Source organism: Leucoraja erinacea, chromosome 31 (genome assembly GCF_028641065.1).
Source record: "Leucoraja erinacea ecotype New England chromosome 31, Leri_hhj_1, whole genome shotgun sequence".
Taxonomy (NCBI): Eukaryota; Metazoa; Chordata; class Chondrichthyes; order Rajiformes; family Rajidae; genus Leucoraja; species Leucoraja erinaceus.
Window position 1 is genome coordinate 15876685 of NC_073407.1, and position 17618 is coordinate 15894302.

At 46.8% G+C, this 17618-nt stretch overlaps 1 protein-coding gene across 1 annotated transcript in view; it reads left to right on the forward strand.

Moving 5' to 3' along the window:
- LOC129711986 (hemicentin-1-like) overlaps positions 1 to 17618 on the forward strand; it is a 238407-nt gene that overhangs the window by 123109 nt on the left and 97680 nt on the right. Inside the window, exons 44-50 of the mRNA XM_055660084.1 lie at positions 2791 to 2952; positions 4059 to 4340; positions 6254 to 6421; positions 9810 to 9923; positions 12678 to 12764; positions 13812 to 14003; positions 16511 to 16684. Of these exons, the coding sequence (XP_055516059.1) occupies positions 2791 to 2952; positions 4059 to 4340; positions 6254 to 6421; positions 9810 to 9923; positions 12678 to 12764; positions 13812 to 14003; positions 16511 to 16684 (1179 nt within the window). The remainder of the gene's footprint in view (positions 1 to 2790; positions 2953 to 4058; positions 4341 to 6253; positions 6422 to 9809; positions 9924 to 12677; positions 12765 to 13811; positions 14004 to 16510; positions 16685 to 17618) is intronic.

Below are 17618 nucleotides of genomic sequence, written 5' to 3' on the forward strand. Positions count from 1 at the left end.
CCACTCTGTGTGTAAAAAATGATTTTCTCATCTTGGTCCTAAAAGACTTCCCTCTTATCCTTAAACTGTGACCCCCTAGTTCTGGACTTCCCCAACATTGGCAACAATCTTCCTGCATCTATCCTGTCCAACCCCTTAAGAATTTTGTAAGTTTCTTTTTTTTATTTTTTTTAGTTTTTTATTTTATTTTTATTAGAAGTACGGTAAGTTACAATACTACACAACACATATGTCTTAATACATTTTTTTTGTACCGCTTCATTTTTTGAGCTTTAAGAAAAAGATAGAAGTAGAGAAAGTAAAGAAATTGCGCAAGAATCGTGAAGGTGCAGGAGAGTGTTGAGAAAAGAAAGCCCCTTAGAAAAGAAGTTAGAGAAGGAAGTAAAGAAAGAAAGTAGACCCTAGAAAAGAAGGAACAATCGCTCTATTATAACATTAAACTCCGCAGAAAGGGGACTACCAGCCAAGCCTGTTTTTGTTGTTTTGTTGGGTTTTTTTTAACCCCCCGTAGCCAGATCCTGGTACCTTTTATTCATTTATTTATTTCTTTCTTTATAAAATTACTATAGCACCTTATGCTTGTAATAGTTCCAAAAATGTAGACACATTTTGTAAGTTTCTAACAACATCAAGCATCGTCTACCTTTCCCATCCTAATGTCAAACTTTACTGGGATGTGAATTGTACTCTTTGTTTTGATTGAAAGATACAGCGTAGGAGCCCAGCAAGTTGATCAACCATCGATCAACCGTGCACACTAATTCTATCTATCCCCCTTCCTCATCCTCTCCCTACACACTAGGGGCCATTTACAGAGACCAATTAACTTGCAAACCCCCCACGTCTTTGAGATGTGGGAAGGAACCGGAATACCCGGAGGAAAACCCATGCCATCACGGGGAGAACGTCCAGACTCCACACAGACGGCAGCCGAGGCCAGGATCAAACTGGGGTCTCTGGTGCTGTGAGGCAGCGACTCTACCAGCTGTGCCACTGCAGCAGAACAAGACAGGCGGGCAAGGTGGTGCATTAACCTGGACCAAAGACTCTTCTTAGAGACATTAACTGTTTCGCTCGTGGCTTGAACAGCTCCCTTCCTTTCCCCCTCCCCCTTCCCCACCCTCTTCACCCTCCAAGTAACCTGCTGGGTTCTTTCAAGGAAACATAACTTCCGGTAACATTGTCCAAGTTTGTAAACAAATGTTAGTGGAGGGTGCAGTAAATGTGAGTGAGATGAAAACTGGTGAGTTGCCAAATTCCTCCCAATCTTTGGGATTAAGCATGTTGTTTTTATCTTTTGTACATCTCTGTTGTGCCCTTGCTGCAGTTTACGGACTTGGGCCCAGTGTACCTCGCTAACACGTGGCAGATTTCATCCCGTTGCCATTTGACTTGCCAAGAAGGTCAAGGGACTCCTCCTCCTCTACTCCATAAAAATCTGCTCAGTTGCCCTATTGCCCTTTTATCCACGTTCCCAAGGTCCCGGAGTAGCTGCAGAATTGCTAAGATGTATGACGTACTCCATACACATCATTCATTTTCCATGTCCACTCCAACCATCAATAAACCACTCGCACTAGTTCTATGTTTATACCACCATCACTCCCACTCCCTACACACTGGGGAGGGGGGGGAATTTACAGAGGCCAATCAACTTACAAACGTGCATGTCTTTGGGATATGGGAGGAAACTGGGAGCACTCGGAAGAAATCCACGCGGTCACAGGGAGAATGTACAAACTCCACACAAACAGCATCCGAGGTCAGGGCAGATCCCGGCTCTCAGGCAGCAGCTCTACCAGCTGTGGCTGATGTTTTTTTTCATGCAGATGACAAGCGATGAAGTTCCATTCAATAGTCACATCGTAAATTATATTTTGACCGCAAAGAAAACATGTTTTTGTTTGGATGTGGTAGCATAGTGATTAAAATACTGGACTGGTGTCAAGAGGCTTGCATTGATCCAAGTTCACCAGTGGAAATCTACACGACAGCTAGAGAATTTAACTTCAGATGATTTCATAAACATGGAATGAAAATCCGGTATTGGGTCTTGCAGCTGAATCTAATGGTTTGCTGTAAAACAGACTAAAGCACTGACGTGGTCCAGGGAAGGAAATGTACGGAACTCACCAGGTCTGGTCTATATGTGACTCCAGTCCAAGGTAAAGTGGTTGACATTTAACTGCTCTCTGAAATGGCCAGCTATTTACCCTGGAATCTATTTTGGATGAGCAATAAATACCAGCGTTGCCAACAACTCATTGACAACCTGTAAATGATTAAGTGAAGAACCAACTTGGCTAAAGACGAAATGTCAGAGTAACGGTTATGGAAGTGATGTTCATTGTCAGATGCTTGGGAATCTGTGTAGGAATCATGTCTGTCCGCAGTCTCTGCAGGTTATCTGGGCTTGGATATAATGGATCTGAGTCGAAATTTCAGAGTTTAGTCAACTGTGAAGAAAACTATCAACCTCTTCTTCACGAGGATAAGACTGAGGTTGGTCTGATGTGACTTTGAAGACAGGCTGTACACGTCACTAGTGAGACAACACTTGGAATACTGTACGCAGTTCTGGTTGTTGAGTTATAGGAAATATGTCATTAAGTTGAAAATGAGGAGATATCATAAAGGAATTCAGTTTCATGAACAGTGAATATGACTTCAAGCCAATTCTATTGAGGCGTGAAATTGTCAAAGGATGGTATAAATTATATTTGCAAATGACGAGCTTGCCAGTGTATTTTCTGAATATTATATGTTCTCTGTTCTGACCATCTACCACAGGGCTGCTCCTCACTTCAGAGGACAATGGGCAGATTATTGTCCATTCAGGAAGGCAAATGCTGCGAATATTAGGCACTCGGATATCGGACAGTGGAAACTACACGTGTGTGGGGACCAACGTGGCTGGGACAAGCTCTCAGGACTACAGCGTGGAGGTGTATGGTGAGTGTTAGTGAGCGGAGAAGCCGCAGAGGTTGGGATGGTCCTTCATCGTGTGTGTTAAAAGCACAGTGGAGTTCTGAACTCCAAAAGAGAGACCCTTAACAACACTTGAGTTTTAAATCCAAGAGGCTCAAAAAGTCAAGTCAAAGTCAAAGTATCCTTTATTCTCATTCAGACCTTTCGGTCTGAACGAAATTTCGTTGCCTTGCAGTCATACATATAATAAAATAACAAAACACACAATAAACACAAATTTAACATCCACCACAGTGAGTTCTCCAGGCACCTCCTCACTGTGATGGAAGGCAAAAGTCTTAATTGTCTTAAGGCTGGCCAAATGTGCCAAATTGGTCAGTATGAACAAGGGAGGGCCGAAGGGCCTGTTTCCATCCTGTGCAGCTCTACGCCTCCTGCATTGAACTGTGTAGTATTCATACCGAAGCAGAACTTAACTGGAGAGTTAACGCTTGCTTTGCCTAAGGTAATGACCACCCAGGTTTACTTTGAAAGGTGACGGGGAGTCTGGAATGTCCATCATATTCCATATTATTCTTACAATAGATTTCCAAGTGTTTGCTCCCAACTACCACCGCCACCCTCCCCCATCCCCACTCCCACCTTTCCACTGTGGCCCATAAATCCCATGTGCATTTGACCCCAGCTTGTAATTGCTTGGCCTACCTGACCCCAATGCCAATTTGATTTCATCCCCCAAGCCTCACTGATATACCGCCAAATGCTTCTAAATACCTTGGTCTTTGTTTGCACCCCTTAATCCTCCTGAACCATTCTGCCCCCAATGCTAAATTGAACAGAAGAGATTCGCCAGGAATTTATCTGGGATTGTGGGCTGACGTTATAGGGAGAGGTTGGATAGACCTCTCCAACCTCTCTGGAGTTGTTTCTTGTTTCTTTGGAACGTAGGAGGCTGAGGGATGACCTTGTTGAGATTTATAAATTCACGGGGGGTATGGTAAAGTCGCAGTCTATTTCGAAAGGGTAGTGCATTCAAAAACTCGAGGAGATGGGATAGAGATGAGAGGGGAGAAATGTCCATGCTGTCTGATTATGTCTCTGACCCTTGCCGACATCTCTCTTTGTTGCAGCCACACCAACCATCAAGAATGGCGATGGGCAGCAGACAGAGGTCTCTGTTATCAAAGGAGCGGCGGCCACGTTGAAATGTGATGCACACGGCGTTCCTCAGCCGACACTGACGTGGGTGAAAGACAGCCGGCCACTGGTGACCACGCAGGATATCTGGGTGGAGAACGAGGGGCAGCTCCTGCACGTACAGAGCGCTCAGGAGCAGCATGCGGGCCGCTACACCTGCCTGGCCGTCAATGCAGCGGGACGGGCACAGCGGACATTTGCTCTGAGTGTTCTTGGTAAGAGCTCAACTCACTACTGCTTGAGATGCAGCCTGTCCCGCTGAGTTACTCCAGCTCTTTGTGTCTATCTTTGGTTTAAACCAGCATCTGCAGTTCCTTCCTACACACTGCTTGTAAACTTGTAGTTCAGTCTGACTGTGCCTAGATACAGTAAGATGTTTACAATAAATTAACAACCACCACACTAAGTAGCAATAATAGTGCAAACTGAAGTCCATAGAGCATCTAGAGACACTGTTGCTGAGGTTAGTTTGTGAGAAGATGCTGCTCTTGAACCTAGTGATCATAGGCTGCAGGTCACACCCTACATCCCACCTCCCAATCCTTGGGTGACGAGCTGTCGGAAATAAATGCTCCGTTTAACAAGACATTAACGTTTATTTGAAGTGGGTGAAATAAGGGCGAGGAGGAGGAATGTCATTTGAACACTGTCCAATAATGTTGCAGTCATTTATCTATTGGAAAGGCAGAATGCTGAGTGGTTGGTTCAAACCCAAGTCTTTCTCACCACGTGGTGCAAGAAGCTGCAGATGCTGGAATCCTGAGCAAAACACAAAGTGCTGGAGGAACTCAGCAGGTCAGGCGGCATCTGTGGAGGGATTGGACAGATGACGATTCAGGTCAGGATCAGTCTGGAGATGTGTCCAATCTGAAATGTCGTGTGTCCATTCCTCCCCACAGATGCTGCCTGACCCGAGTTACTCCGGGGTTTTGTGTTTTACTTTATAACTATGTGTCTGTATTTCCCACAGAGAAAACCTATATTTTCACACAGAGAGTGGTGAATCTCTGGAACTCTCTGCCACAGAGGGTAGTTGAGGCCAGTTCATTGGCTATATTTAAGAGGGAGTTAGATGTGGCCCTTGTGGCTAAGGGGATCAGGGGGTATGGAGAGAAGGCAGGTACGGGATACTGAGTTGGATGATCAGCCATGATCATATTGAATGGCGGTGCAGGCTCGAAGGGCCGAATGGCCTACTCCTGCACCTAATTTCTATGTTTCTATGTCTGCTGCTCAGTTCAGTCTGTGATTCGTTACATCTTGGAGTGGTTTCTCTAAGGACTGCCATGGCCCATTTTATTTCTGCATTTGAAGATCATCCTTCTCTCCTGCATTTTGCTTTGAGCTGAGAAGGTTTTGATTGAAGGATACAACATGGTCCTTCGGCCCATCGAGTGTAGACCGACTATCGATCACCCAGTCACGCTCGTTCTGTTATCCCACTTTCTCATCCACTACCTACACACGCGGAACAATTTAGCCACAGATCCCAGCGTCTTTGGGATGTGGGAGGAAACGGGAGCACCCGCAGGAAACACACGTGGTTACACGGGGTCGATATTTTATCTTATTTACAAGTGTGTGAATTGCCCGCAGGAGACGTGACACAATGAGGTGGTTTTTGTTCACCATCGGCATTCCTTCACAAGTAGCCAAGATGTAGAAACGCAGAAGTACAGATGCTGGTTTTGTGTCGGAGTCGAATGAAACGTCCCGACCTTCTTCTTCTTCTTGCGTTTGAGGCAGCAGAGGTTATGTAACGACCTCCACCTGGCGCTGTAGCCAGTTCGATGCGCTGTTGGCGAGGGCCATGAGGTCTACCCCTCCACCGGGAAGAAACACAGAAGCACAGATGCTGGTTTTGGGTCAGAGTCTAATGAAACCGTCCCGACCTGTAAAGTCGCCCACTCCAGGTGCTCCGGTTTCCTCCCACAATTCCCACGGCATTCGGGTTTGTAGGTTAATTGGTTTCTGTAAAATTGTAAATTGTCCCTAGGGTGTAGGATAATGCTGGTGTACGGGGTGATGACTGGTTGGAGCCGACTCGGTGGCCTGAGTGGCCATTTTCCCACGCTGTTTCTCTAAAGACTGAACTGTGTATACATTGTGTGTGTGTCTGTGTGGTCAGTCCCTCCAGCTATCCTTGGGGAGATGGGATCGGCAGAGAACACCAGCACCCTCCTCAGCAATCCCCTCACTCTGCTCTGCGAGGCCTCAGGGACCCCACCGCCAACCTTCACCTGGTTCAGAAACGGATCACCCATTGTCTCCAGCAGTAACATGCAGGTGCTCTCAGGTAGGAACTGAACCAACCTTCTACTACCTTCAATATTTACCATGCTGTAAATGTTACATGGATTTCCCCTGTGACTGAAGGTGATGGTGTTCATCACTCAGAGGGCAGTCAGTACATGTACACCACAAGGTAAGTCCCTAAGCTTAGACCGTGACTTCTGAGTTACAAATAGCTTCCAGTTCAGGTATGATCCTCTGGCTAGCATTGTGGATTGTAGCGAATGCTCAAAGACACTTGTATGTACAGACTCATCGAAACCATATGATCCTAAACAGTGCTTATTTTGTAGAGGTATAGGTGCTGATACATGTTAACATTTCACATGATGTTCTCAACGTATATCAATATAGTTATCACTTTGTAGTGGTGCTGTACACTGTACTGATCCTGTGTATATGCACTTGCAGGTACAAGATTACATATACATAAGAGCAAGCACACCCATGTCCATGCATAAGTGCCCACAACTGCGCACACACAATGTATGTATGCAGGGACAAGCAAATGGTTTGGCCATGTATGAAGAATTATGTTGAAGAGCCTCTTGCTGCTTAACATCGACGGGTTAATGGTTGCATTCAATTTACTCCACAGCCTAGAGCCAACACCTGGCGTTACCTGACATTGGGATAAATCTGCCTCTCTCACATCAGCTAAACCCATAGTTTGGCTTTTTTTTTTCTCCATTGCGCTATTTGTAAGAAGAAATAAATCATCCTTTTGATGTTTGACAAATAGTTGGAATTGCAAGAATCTGAAAAGCAAGGTGTGGTTGGAGGTGACTTCAAGTCTGCAGCCCGAGCAGTCTTGCCCTGTAATTAACTGTTAGTGAGCCTACGCAGGAGTGAGTGCAGAACTGTGTAAACTTCCCCCTGATAGAGCTGTACAGCGCGGAAACAGGCCCACCAAATTGCCATAATAGGCTTGTCCCATTTACATGCATTTGGCCCTTATCCCTTTAAACCTGTTCTATCCATATATGTGTCCAAATGTCTTTATAAAATTGTAATTGTAATCGACAGCTTCCTCTGGCAGCACCATCTGAGGGGAAATGTTGCCCCTGAGGTTTCTCTGAAATCTCTCCCCTCTCATTTTCATATATTCGAGGAGCAGAATGAGGCCATTCGGCCCATCAAGCCTACTACACCATTCAATTATGGCTAATCTATCTTTCCCTCTCAACCCTTTCTTCTGCCTTCTCCCCATAAACTCTGACACCATTACTAATCACAAATCTGTTAATTTCTGCATTAGATTCACCACCCTCCAACAAAGGAAATTCCTCCTCATCTCCTTTTTAAAGGTACGTCCTTTATTCTGAGGCTATGGCCTCTGGTCCTAGACTCTCCCACTAGAGGAAACATCCTCTCACCTTCCTACTAAGTTCTTACCTTAAACTTGTGCCCCCCAGTTTTAGAATCCTCTACCCTGGTAAGAGGACTGTGCCAACTAACTTTATTCGTGGCCCTCATATTCTTATACAACTCAATAAGGTCACCTAAGCTTCCTAGGCTCCACAGGAAAAAGCCCCTGCTTTTACCAACCTCTCCCTTTTTTAAGGAAGGACATTCTTGCTATTGAGGGAGTGTAGCGTAGGTTCACCAGGTTAATTCCCGGGTTGGCAGGACTGACATATGATGAAAGAATGGGTCGACTGGGCTTGTATTCGCTGGAATTTAGAAGGATATGAGGGGATCTTATAGAAACCTATAAAATTCTTAAGGGATTGGACAGGCTAGATGCAGGAAAAATGTTCCCGATGTTGGGGGTCGTGAACCAGGGGGTCAGAGTTTAAGAATAAGGGGAAGGCCATTTAGGACTGCGATGAGGAAAAACCTCTTCACCCAGAGAATTGTGAATCTGTGGAATCCTCTACCACTGGAGACAGTGGAGGCCAATTCACTGGATGTTTTCAAGAGAGAGTTAGATTTAGCTCAAGGGATATAGGGAAAAAGCAGGAACGTTGTACTGATTTTAGATGATCAGCCATGATCATATTGTATGGTTTGCAGGGCCGAAACGCCTATTCCTGCACCTATTTTCTATGTTTCTATGTTAACTCAAGCCCAGGTAATATCCTGGGTGAATCGCTTCTGCACTCTTTCCAACTTTATATGCTTTCTGTTGCCTCATGGGAACGTTGTGAAGTAGGGAGTTGTGAACCTCACGTCTGCGGCTTTATGGTGCTTAAATAAACAACAGTGTGGCCAGCTGACCATTGGGGGCGCTATGCTTAAGCATGGATCTTGAGGAGAAATCTTCATGGGCCTGCCTCACGTAGGCGACTCTTTAGGCGACTACCAGGGACGAGTTTTAATTGAATTCACCCACGACACCTGGTGACAACCTACGACAGCAAAAACTGTCGCCACTGTCGCTGAAAAATGTTGAAAATTGTCAAAATTTAGCGAGTCACCTGTAGTCGCCCAAAAAATCGCCCAAGTGGGACAGGCCCCCTGTCTGGGATTAAAGACTTCCCAACACATTCATGCCTCTGCTACAATGGTAATTCATTGTTTTATTGCCAAGTTATATTGTTGGTGGCACAGTGGTGCAGCGGGTAGAGCTGCTGTCTCACAGCACCAGGGACCTGCGATCAATCCTGGTCTCAGGTGCTGTTTGCGTGGAGTTTGCACATTCTCCCTGTGACCATGTGGGTTTCTTCCCAGTGCTCCGGTTTCCTCCCTCATCCCAAAGGTGTGTACGTTTGTTGGTCAATTGGCCTCTAAGGATGGTGTGTAGGTGGTAGATAAGAAAGTGGGATGGCATGGAGCTAGTGAGAAAGGGTGATGGATGGCTAGTATGGACTCATTGGGCCAAAGGGCCTGATTCCTTGCTGTATCTTTCAATCAATATCTATGTTTAGTTTAGTTTAGAGATACTACATGGAAACAGGCCCTTCGGCCCGCAGAGTCTGCACCGACCAACGATCACCCATTCACCAGTTCTGTCCTACCCACTAGGGACAATGTACAGAGGCCAATTGATCTACAAACCTGCATGTCCTTTGGAAAGCACGAGGAAACCAGAGAACCCAGAGAAAATCCACATGGTCACAAGGGGAACGTGCAAACTCCGTACAGACAGCACCCATAGTCAGGATTGAAGCTGGGTCTCTGCCGCCCTGGGGCAGCAACTCTACCGCTGAGACACCGTTCTGCCCAAAAAGATATAGGTAGATACAAAAGATACACAGTAGGTGTTACTTATGGACAGAGATTGTGTCCTACTGTTAAAATTTACAGGTGTTACTCAAGTAAGTTTGCACAGTACTTTTCTCCCCCGCTGGCTCCTGTTATTTGCACCGCTCATTCAAGTTTGCACAAAAGGATGTGAGTTGTAGATTTACTGCTTGAACTATTTCTGACCCTTCCTTCGTCTTTCCAAGGTGGCCGGACCCTCAGACTGAGCCGGGTACTTGTGGGGGATACTGGACGTTACGTCTGTGTGGTCAACAACACTGCGGGGGAAGCCAGGAAGGATTTTCACCTTGATGTATTGAGTAAGGACAACAAAATGTGGAGGATTGTATTCAACAAGTCATTGCTCTAAGATAGACACAAAATGCTGGAGTAAGGTACACAAAAATGCTGGAGAAACTCAGCGGGTGCAACAGCATCTATGGAGCGAAGGAAATAGGCAACGATAGATGCCACCGCACCCGCTGAGTTTCTCCAGCATTTTTGTGTACCTTCGATTTTCCAGCATCTGCAGTTCCTTCTTAAACACAAATGCTGAAGTAACTCGGCGGGACAGGCAGCATCTCTGGAGACAAGGAGATGGGTGGCATTTCGGGTCGAAACCCTTCTACAGTCTCTAGGCCAGTGTTGTGTAATCTGGTCTACAACTGGAGGCGTGGGTTCGAATCCCACTTCTGACACCATGTTGTGTATCGGCTGTTGTAAATAACTGAAGCCTTACACCAAGATAAAGGTCCAAAGACTTTATTAACAATATAGCAAATTTGACTTAGCACTTGCACGTCTCTCTAATTCTAAGGGAACCAGGCGAGGTGGGTTACTGTAAAGCAATTGGGCGTAACTACAAAAGCATCTCACAACATGAGTGACACTGATCTACAGCCAGAGGTCTCTTTGTATTATCTGTAAACACTAAAATCTGTCGTCGTTCTGCAAACAGAAACAAAATTAGCACAATTCTGGAAATCCAAACTAAAAGCAAATAATACTGGGAATACACAACAAGTCGGGCAGAGTCCGTGGGGAGGGAAACAGCTGGTTGCTAACATTGATGATCTGCCATCAGAACGGCTGTCAGATTATTTGACTCTGGAGTCCAACATGAAACGGCACAAAGCGCAGCTTTCATGTTGACGGCCTTTTCTTTACAGCAGGTGAAAGTTAGAGCTGTAAGAGGTTTTGAGCAGCAGAATTGGCAAGGAGGAAAGAATGAAGAAAACAAAAGTGAAAGATTGAGGGCGTTGAGAAAGTAGGAGAGATGAAATGCTGCAAGGGTTGAGGATGCACGACCAAGTTTAAATGTGCGTTGGGATTCAGTGCTAATGTAACGGATGCACACAAATAGAATCTGATGTGCTTTCCTTTTGAAGCCATTGTTTATACCCAATGGCATTCTTTCCTCTGTGAAGGAATGTGACCTGGTTGACTCAACACAGCATTAGATAAGTGGCTGGTCTGTGAGATTACATGTAGACATTGAGTGTCAGTAGCCTCTTCAACATGGACCCAATTGCATGATTTTCTAATGACAATGACAGGAAATAGATGTTTTGATGTGTGATCTCCACCCATCACACCCACACATCCCACCCCTTTCTTTATGCCCTAATACGGCCCCTCCTTCATTTATATGTCCCCCTTGTTAGAAGGGACGTTCTAATCAGCCATCCTCCATGGTTGCACACTCGCTATTCCACTCCATATGTGGAGTTTGCATGTTCCCCATGTGACCATGTGGGTTTTTTCCGGGTGCTCTGGTTTCTTTCCACATCCCAAAGACGTGCGGGCTTGTTGGCCTCTGTACCATTGCCCCTAGTGATGGGTGGTCAGCATGGACTCGATGGGCCGAAGGGCCGGTTTCCATGCTGTATCTCTAAACTAGACTAAACACGGACACCATCGAAAGTGGTACCCAGGTAGATGGACAGAGTTACGGGTCAGATCAGATTTAGCCACAGGTGAAATCCCAGAGGACTGAAGAGTAGCTAATGTTGTTCCTCTGCTTTAGAAGGGAAGTAGAGAGGTCCAGGGAATTATAGGCCAGTGAGCCTCACATCAGCAGGAGGGATGTTATTGGAGAGGATTCTTAGGGGTGGACTTAACTTCTCTATTTGGAAGAGAATGGGTTAATGAGGGACAGTCAGTGTTGCTTTGTACATAGCTGATCATGTCTCACTAACTTGATCAAGTATTTTGAGGAGGTGACGAAGGTGATCGATGAGAGTAGGGCATGGATATTGTCTACATGGGTAAGGCATTTGATAAAGGCTCCCATGTTAGGGTGATCCAGGAGATTAAAATTAATGGCAGATACAATAGTGGTATTTAAGAGAATTTGAGATTATGCACTTGGATGTGCAAGGAATGGAGGGACATGGAACATGTACATGCAGATAATAAGTTGGATTTAGTGTCATGTTTGACACAGACATTGTGGGCCGAAGTGCCTGTTGCTGTGTGGTACTTGTACAATTCCGAATGGTTATCTTAAGCACATGCGTGCCAGCATCTTATGAGCATGTGTACCACCATCCCTGCCGGATGCGCACATGCACGGTAGATTGGAAACACCGACCAGTCAGAGAACGGTGACACGGGACGTGCGCGGGACTCGGTTGGAAAGTCGGCGGCCATTTTATGTGAGATGCGTTAATGTTGGAAGTTCGATGTTAATGAATAAATTACTGTTAAATGACTTGCCCTGTTGTGGTTATTATTCTGGGCAACACACAACAGTACTGTTCCATGTTCTTTTAAATGGATAAACTTCCTGCCGGCAGCTGCTCAGGTTGGGTCGGATTCCATCTGTTGAAGACCTGTCTTTGAGCCAGAGAGTTGGGCTACTCTAATGACTATGTCGATGTTCCAAACTGATCAAGTAGAGGGATAGGTGCAGTGGAAGAGTTGGTGCGAGGTGGGGTGTTGTGTAATAGCAGTGAGCCCTTCAGAGGAGGTTGATTGAGTTGTGTCTGAGAGGATGTCCAACAGCGATGAAGGGTTGGGCACGGCAATGAAATGGTTATTGTGACTAATTAACATTTTCATTTTCCACACAGGTCCCCCTCACATTTTAGGTGAAGACCTTGTGGGAAAGATTCATGTCAGAGAAGGGGAGACCCTGAACCTGACCTGCTTGGCCACAGGTGAGTGTGAGCAGGAGATACTCAGTCAGTGTAAAGACCATGTGGGCAACTGGGTAAATCTCCAGTGGGGAAAGTGCTGGAGTGTGGGCAAGTTACTCCAGCACTTTGTTTAGAAACATAGACACATGGAATATAGGTGCAGGAGTAGGCCATTCGGCCCTTCGAGCCAGCACCGCCATTCAATATGATCATGGCTGATCATTCAGAATCAGTACCCGCTTCTGGCTTTCCCCCCATATCCCTGGATTCCCTTAGCCCTAACAGCTAAATCTAACTCTCTCTTGATGGAAAGAATAAATTTGGATGAAATTAGAATAAATGGGTGGTTGAAGGTCATCATGGACTCGATGGGCTGAAGGGCCTGTTTCCATGCTGTGTATGTCAATAACTCAATAACTACCAATTTTCCATATAACCAATGCACTAGTCTTTAGACTGTGGAGATATAATGTGGATTCAGGCCCTTTGGCCTACCAGGTCTATGCCGACCAGCGATCACTAACACTATCCTACACACGAGAGATAATTTACAATTTACATAAGCCTGTTAACCCACAAACCTGTATGTCTTTGGAGAGTGGGAGGAAACCAGGCCACCCGGAGAACATACATGCAGTCACGGGGAGAACGTACAAATTCCGTACGGACAGCACCTAGAGTCAAGATTGAACCCGGGTCTCTGGCGCTGTGAGGCAGCAACTCCACCGCTGTGCCGCCCTGTTCCATGCGCTGTGTTTGGGGTAGTCTACAAGATGAGCATGAGGTGCTTCTCTCTCTGAGCCATGTTCAGGCTGTGCAGCCTCTACAGAGACCAGCTGTGTGAGTTCAATCACGCTATGTCTCTGTGATAAACTCCAGCCTGAGCACTGTACTGCCTGCAACATATTCCAAACAGCACGATCTCTTCCATATGTTTTTTTTAACGAGTTCCGAGTGAGATTTATGCGGTAAACACATTCCAGTTAATGAGTTCAGATCTGTGTTGAGCAAAACGCTGATGTGCCCAGTAGATGTGAAAGATTGATGTCTGTTCTTCTTCTGCTCCAGGCAATCCTCAACCAGGCGTCACTTGGTGGAAGGATGGGCGAGTGGTGAATGGCAGCGCAGGTTACGCCGTTTCATCGGATGGATCCACGCTGGAGATCCTCCACACCGGCCTGTCACACACGGGACAGTATACCTGCCTGGCAACCAACACTGTGGGCCACACGTCCAAAAACTACCATCTCAGTGTATTCAGTGAGCAGATTTGACAAACTCCAGACAGACCGACACATTGCCAATTCCCTACAGTCCCCTCTCCGACCTCAACCTTGTTCCTTCAGTCTTCTCAAGCCCAACCATATCACAGCAGGGCTACCACCAAGCAAAGGTTCTGCCTTCTGCTTCACCTTTCCACTCATGTCTCATCCCTGTCTTTCTGTTTGCCCCATCCCCACTGCCTAATGGCCTCGCTGCCTCTCTGCTGTTCCCATCTCTTTCTGTCTCTCACTGTTTGTTTGTCTCTATCTCTCTCTGATTCTCACTCTCTGTCTTCCTCACTTTGTCTCTTGCCGTCTCTCTGTCTGTCTCTCATTCTCTCTGAGTCTCTGCTGTTACTCTATCGTCAATTTCTCTCTCTGTCTCTGTCTCTCTCTGTTTCTCTCTCTGTCTCTCTCTCTCTGTCTCTCTCTCTCTGTCTCTCTCTCTCTGTCTCTCCCTCTCTCTGTCTCTCTCTCTCTCTGTCTCTCTCTCTCTGTCTCTCTCTCTCTCTCTCTCTCTCTCTCTCTCTCTCTCTCTCCCTCTCTTTCTTTCTCTCTCCCTCTCTCTTCCCTCTCTCTCCCTCTCTCTCTCTCTCTCCCTCTCCCTCTCCCTCTCTCCCTCTCCCTCTCCCTCACCCTCACCCTCACCCTCACCCTCACCCTCACCCTCTCCCCTCTCTCCCGCTCCCTCTCCCTCTGCCTCTGCCTCTCTCTCTCTGCCCCCCTCTCTCTCCTTCTCTCTCTCTCTCTCTCTCCCTCTCTATGTATTTCTCCCTCCCTCTCACTATCTGTATCTCTGCCAAAGTAATCCTGGATTATTTTAACATTGTGGTGTGGCTGGCTTCCAGTGGTAGCTGGATTCAGAACTTGTAGCTAATCACATAACAATGTACTGGCTGCCAAAGCCAAGTGGTAAAGCAAGAGGTGTCTTAATGGAAAGCATCTGGTTTGTTCCCTAGGTGAACAGCCGTATCAGATATTTCAATGTTGCTGCCCATATTTGAATTGTCATGAGCTAATTCAAATACACAATTTCATATAAATGTTCAAAATAATATCTCCAAGGACCTTTTATATTTTAGTTTCGCCTTTGACTCTTGGTCTTGGCTTCTCTCTAACTCACTCTTCATCGCTGATGTCATTTCTTGCTTCACTGAGTGAGATGGGAGAGGTTGAGAACTACTGTCCTTGTGTCATCGACATTGGTTTTCAGGAGCAGCCTGGAATTGTTGGTCACTGCATCCCTCCCAAAGAAGGAAGATGTTTGTTTTATGTGATGCGGGTATGACCCAGGTTATGGCAGGGTTCCCGTCCTGCCACTTTGGTCCATCTAGTCCAAGATGCCACATCTAAGCTAGTCTTATTTGGCCCATGCCCCTCTAAACCTGCCCTACCCACGTACCTGTCCCGTAACCCGGGCCGTTGACAAGTTTAGTTTAGATTTTGTTTATTGTTATTGTCATGTGTGAAGGTAGAGTAAAAAGCTTTTTGTTGCTTGCTTGGCCAGTCAGTGAAAAGACTCTGCAAGATTACCATCAAGCCATCTGCAGTGTACAGATACAGTGTACAGACACAGGGCAAAGGGTATAACGTTTAGTGCAAGGTAAAGTCCGACTATAGATAGCTCGGAGGTCTCCCACGAGGTAGACGGGAAGTCGAGACCGCCCTCTAGTTGGTGACAGGATGGTTTTGTTGCCTGATTACAGCTGGGAAAATACTGCCCCTGAATCTGGAGGTGTGCGTTTTCAAACTTCTGTACCTCTAGACGTGTGGAAACGCATCACCCAGCAATCACAGGCCAAACAGGGGCAACGTTTTACGAAACCAGGATGTTTAAATCAATCATTGAGATATTGCCACGTACTGCGTCCCCACACAGCAGCAGATGCCTGCAGCCCGGCAACAAATGGCTAATCTCCCACCACCTGGTCTCCTATGTACTGACTAGATGCAAGTGGGGCAGAGGAGGACTCATGCACGGAGTCTCGGCTCACACCGAGAATTTGAACAAGTGCTATAATTTGGGCGAAAGCATATCTTGGACATGATCCACATAGTCCTGCTTTCAGCATGGTGCTGTATTTCAGTGAAGCCTGACACTGACCCCACTTTGCTGATTTTGCCATTCCTGGTTCAACAAGTTTCGGCCGGCAGATTGAGATTGGTAAACCTGGTATACACCCCCCTGGTCATTTCCTTACGGGGTGGGGGGGTCACACAGCACGGAAAGAGGCCCATAACACCCTGGTTTAACAGCATCTTCGTTCCAGAGGAACAGCTGAAGATGCAGGAGACCTGATGCTGACAACATGGTCACCAAAACACAGTGAACTACTGTATCTCCACACACTGGGGATGAAATGGCGTGAGGATTTTGTGCATGGTTTCCCCTGTCATGAAGCAGCGTTGTGTTCGTGAACTAAACTGTGTGCTGACGATGGCTTCGGGTATGCCGCAACCTCCAGTGACTGTCGGGTCATTTCCATGTTTGCTGTTGTTTCCCAGTTGCTCCCAGAATTGCCAGCGCCGCTGAGGATGGCACTCCGGAGGATGTTGTTGTTATTGTGAACAATCCCACCTCGCTGGTGTGCGAGGCGGTGGCCTATCCAAGCCCGACCATCACCTGGTTCAAGGATGGCGTTGCCTTCACGGCTTCGAGGAACATGCATCTGTTACCAGGTACATCCTGCCGGGATACTTCACTGCGAACCGAGCCAGCTCGTTGCTTTGCCACTTCTCCGCGCTGCTCAAGCCATTGACCTAATGGTGCTATTATATGCAACGGAGGGTGGGTGGGTCATGTAGTTGTGGACACCAAGAGCGGAACTCGCTATCATAACATGGAGGGGACGGGGGACACAATTTTTTGGCGGCCACGCGCGCATACACACGCACACACGCACACACACACACACACGCACGCACGCACGCACACACACACACACACGCACGCACGCACACACACACACACACACGGCTTCGGAGGCTCAATCCAGCGCTAATAACGGAGATTTTAAAATCGGGATCACAAAAACTTGGGCGGGATGTCCCCCATCTTTCAAAACATGGGGGTACGTGTCCCCTCTGCCCCCCCCCCCCCCCCCCCCCCGGGTTTTGTGGACACATTCACCATATTTGTCCGTGTGTATCCTCGGAATCAGTGATAGCAGGTCTAGCTTTTTCTGATGCACCCCTACAGCCTGTGAGCCTCCCATTCGTCAGTCCCACCTGAGTAATTCATGCAATGGTGAAAGTCAGATCTGTCTCGGACTGGCCAAACTCTCCATGCCATCTGTAGATCCGTTTAGTTTAGTGTAGTTTATTGTCACGTGTGCCGAAGTACAGTGAAAAGCTAAGGCACACAAAAATGCTGGAGAAACTCAGCGGGCGCAGCAGCATCTATGGAGCGAAGGAAATGGGCAACGTTTCGTCCCGAAACGTTGCCCATTTCCTTCGCTCCATAGATGCTGCTGCACCCGCCGAGTTTCTCCAGCATTTTTGTGTACCTTCGATTTTCCAGCATCTGCAGTTCCTTCCTGAAGACCTTGTTTCGGGTTGGGGTCCTTCTTCAGACTGGAGAGAATGGAGAAGGGAGGAGAGAGCTGGAAAAGAG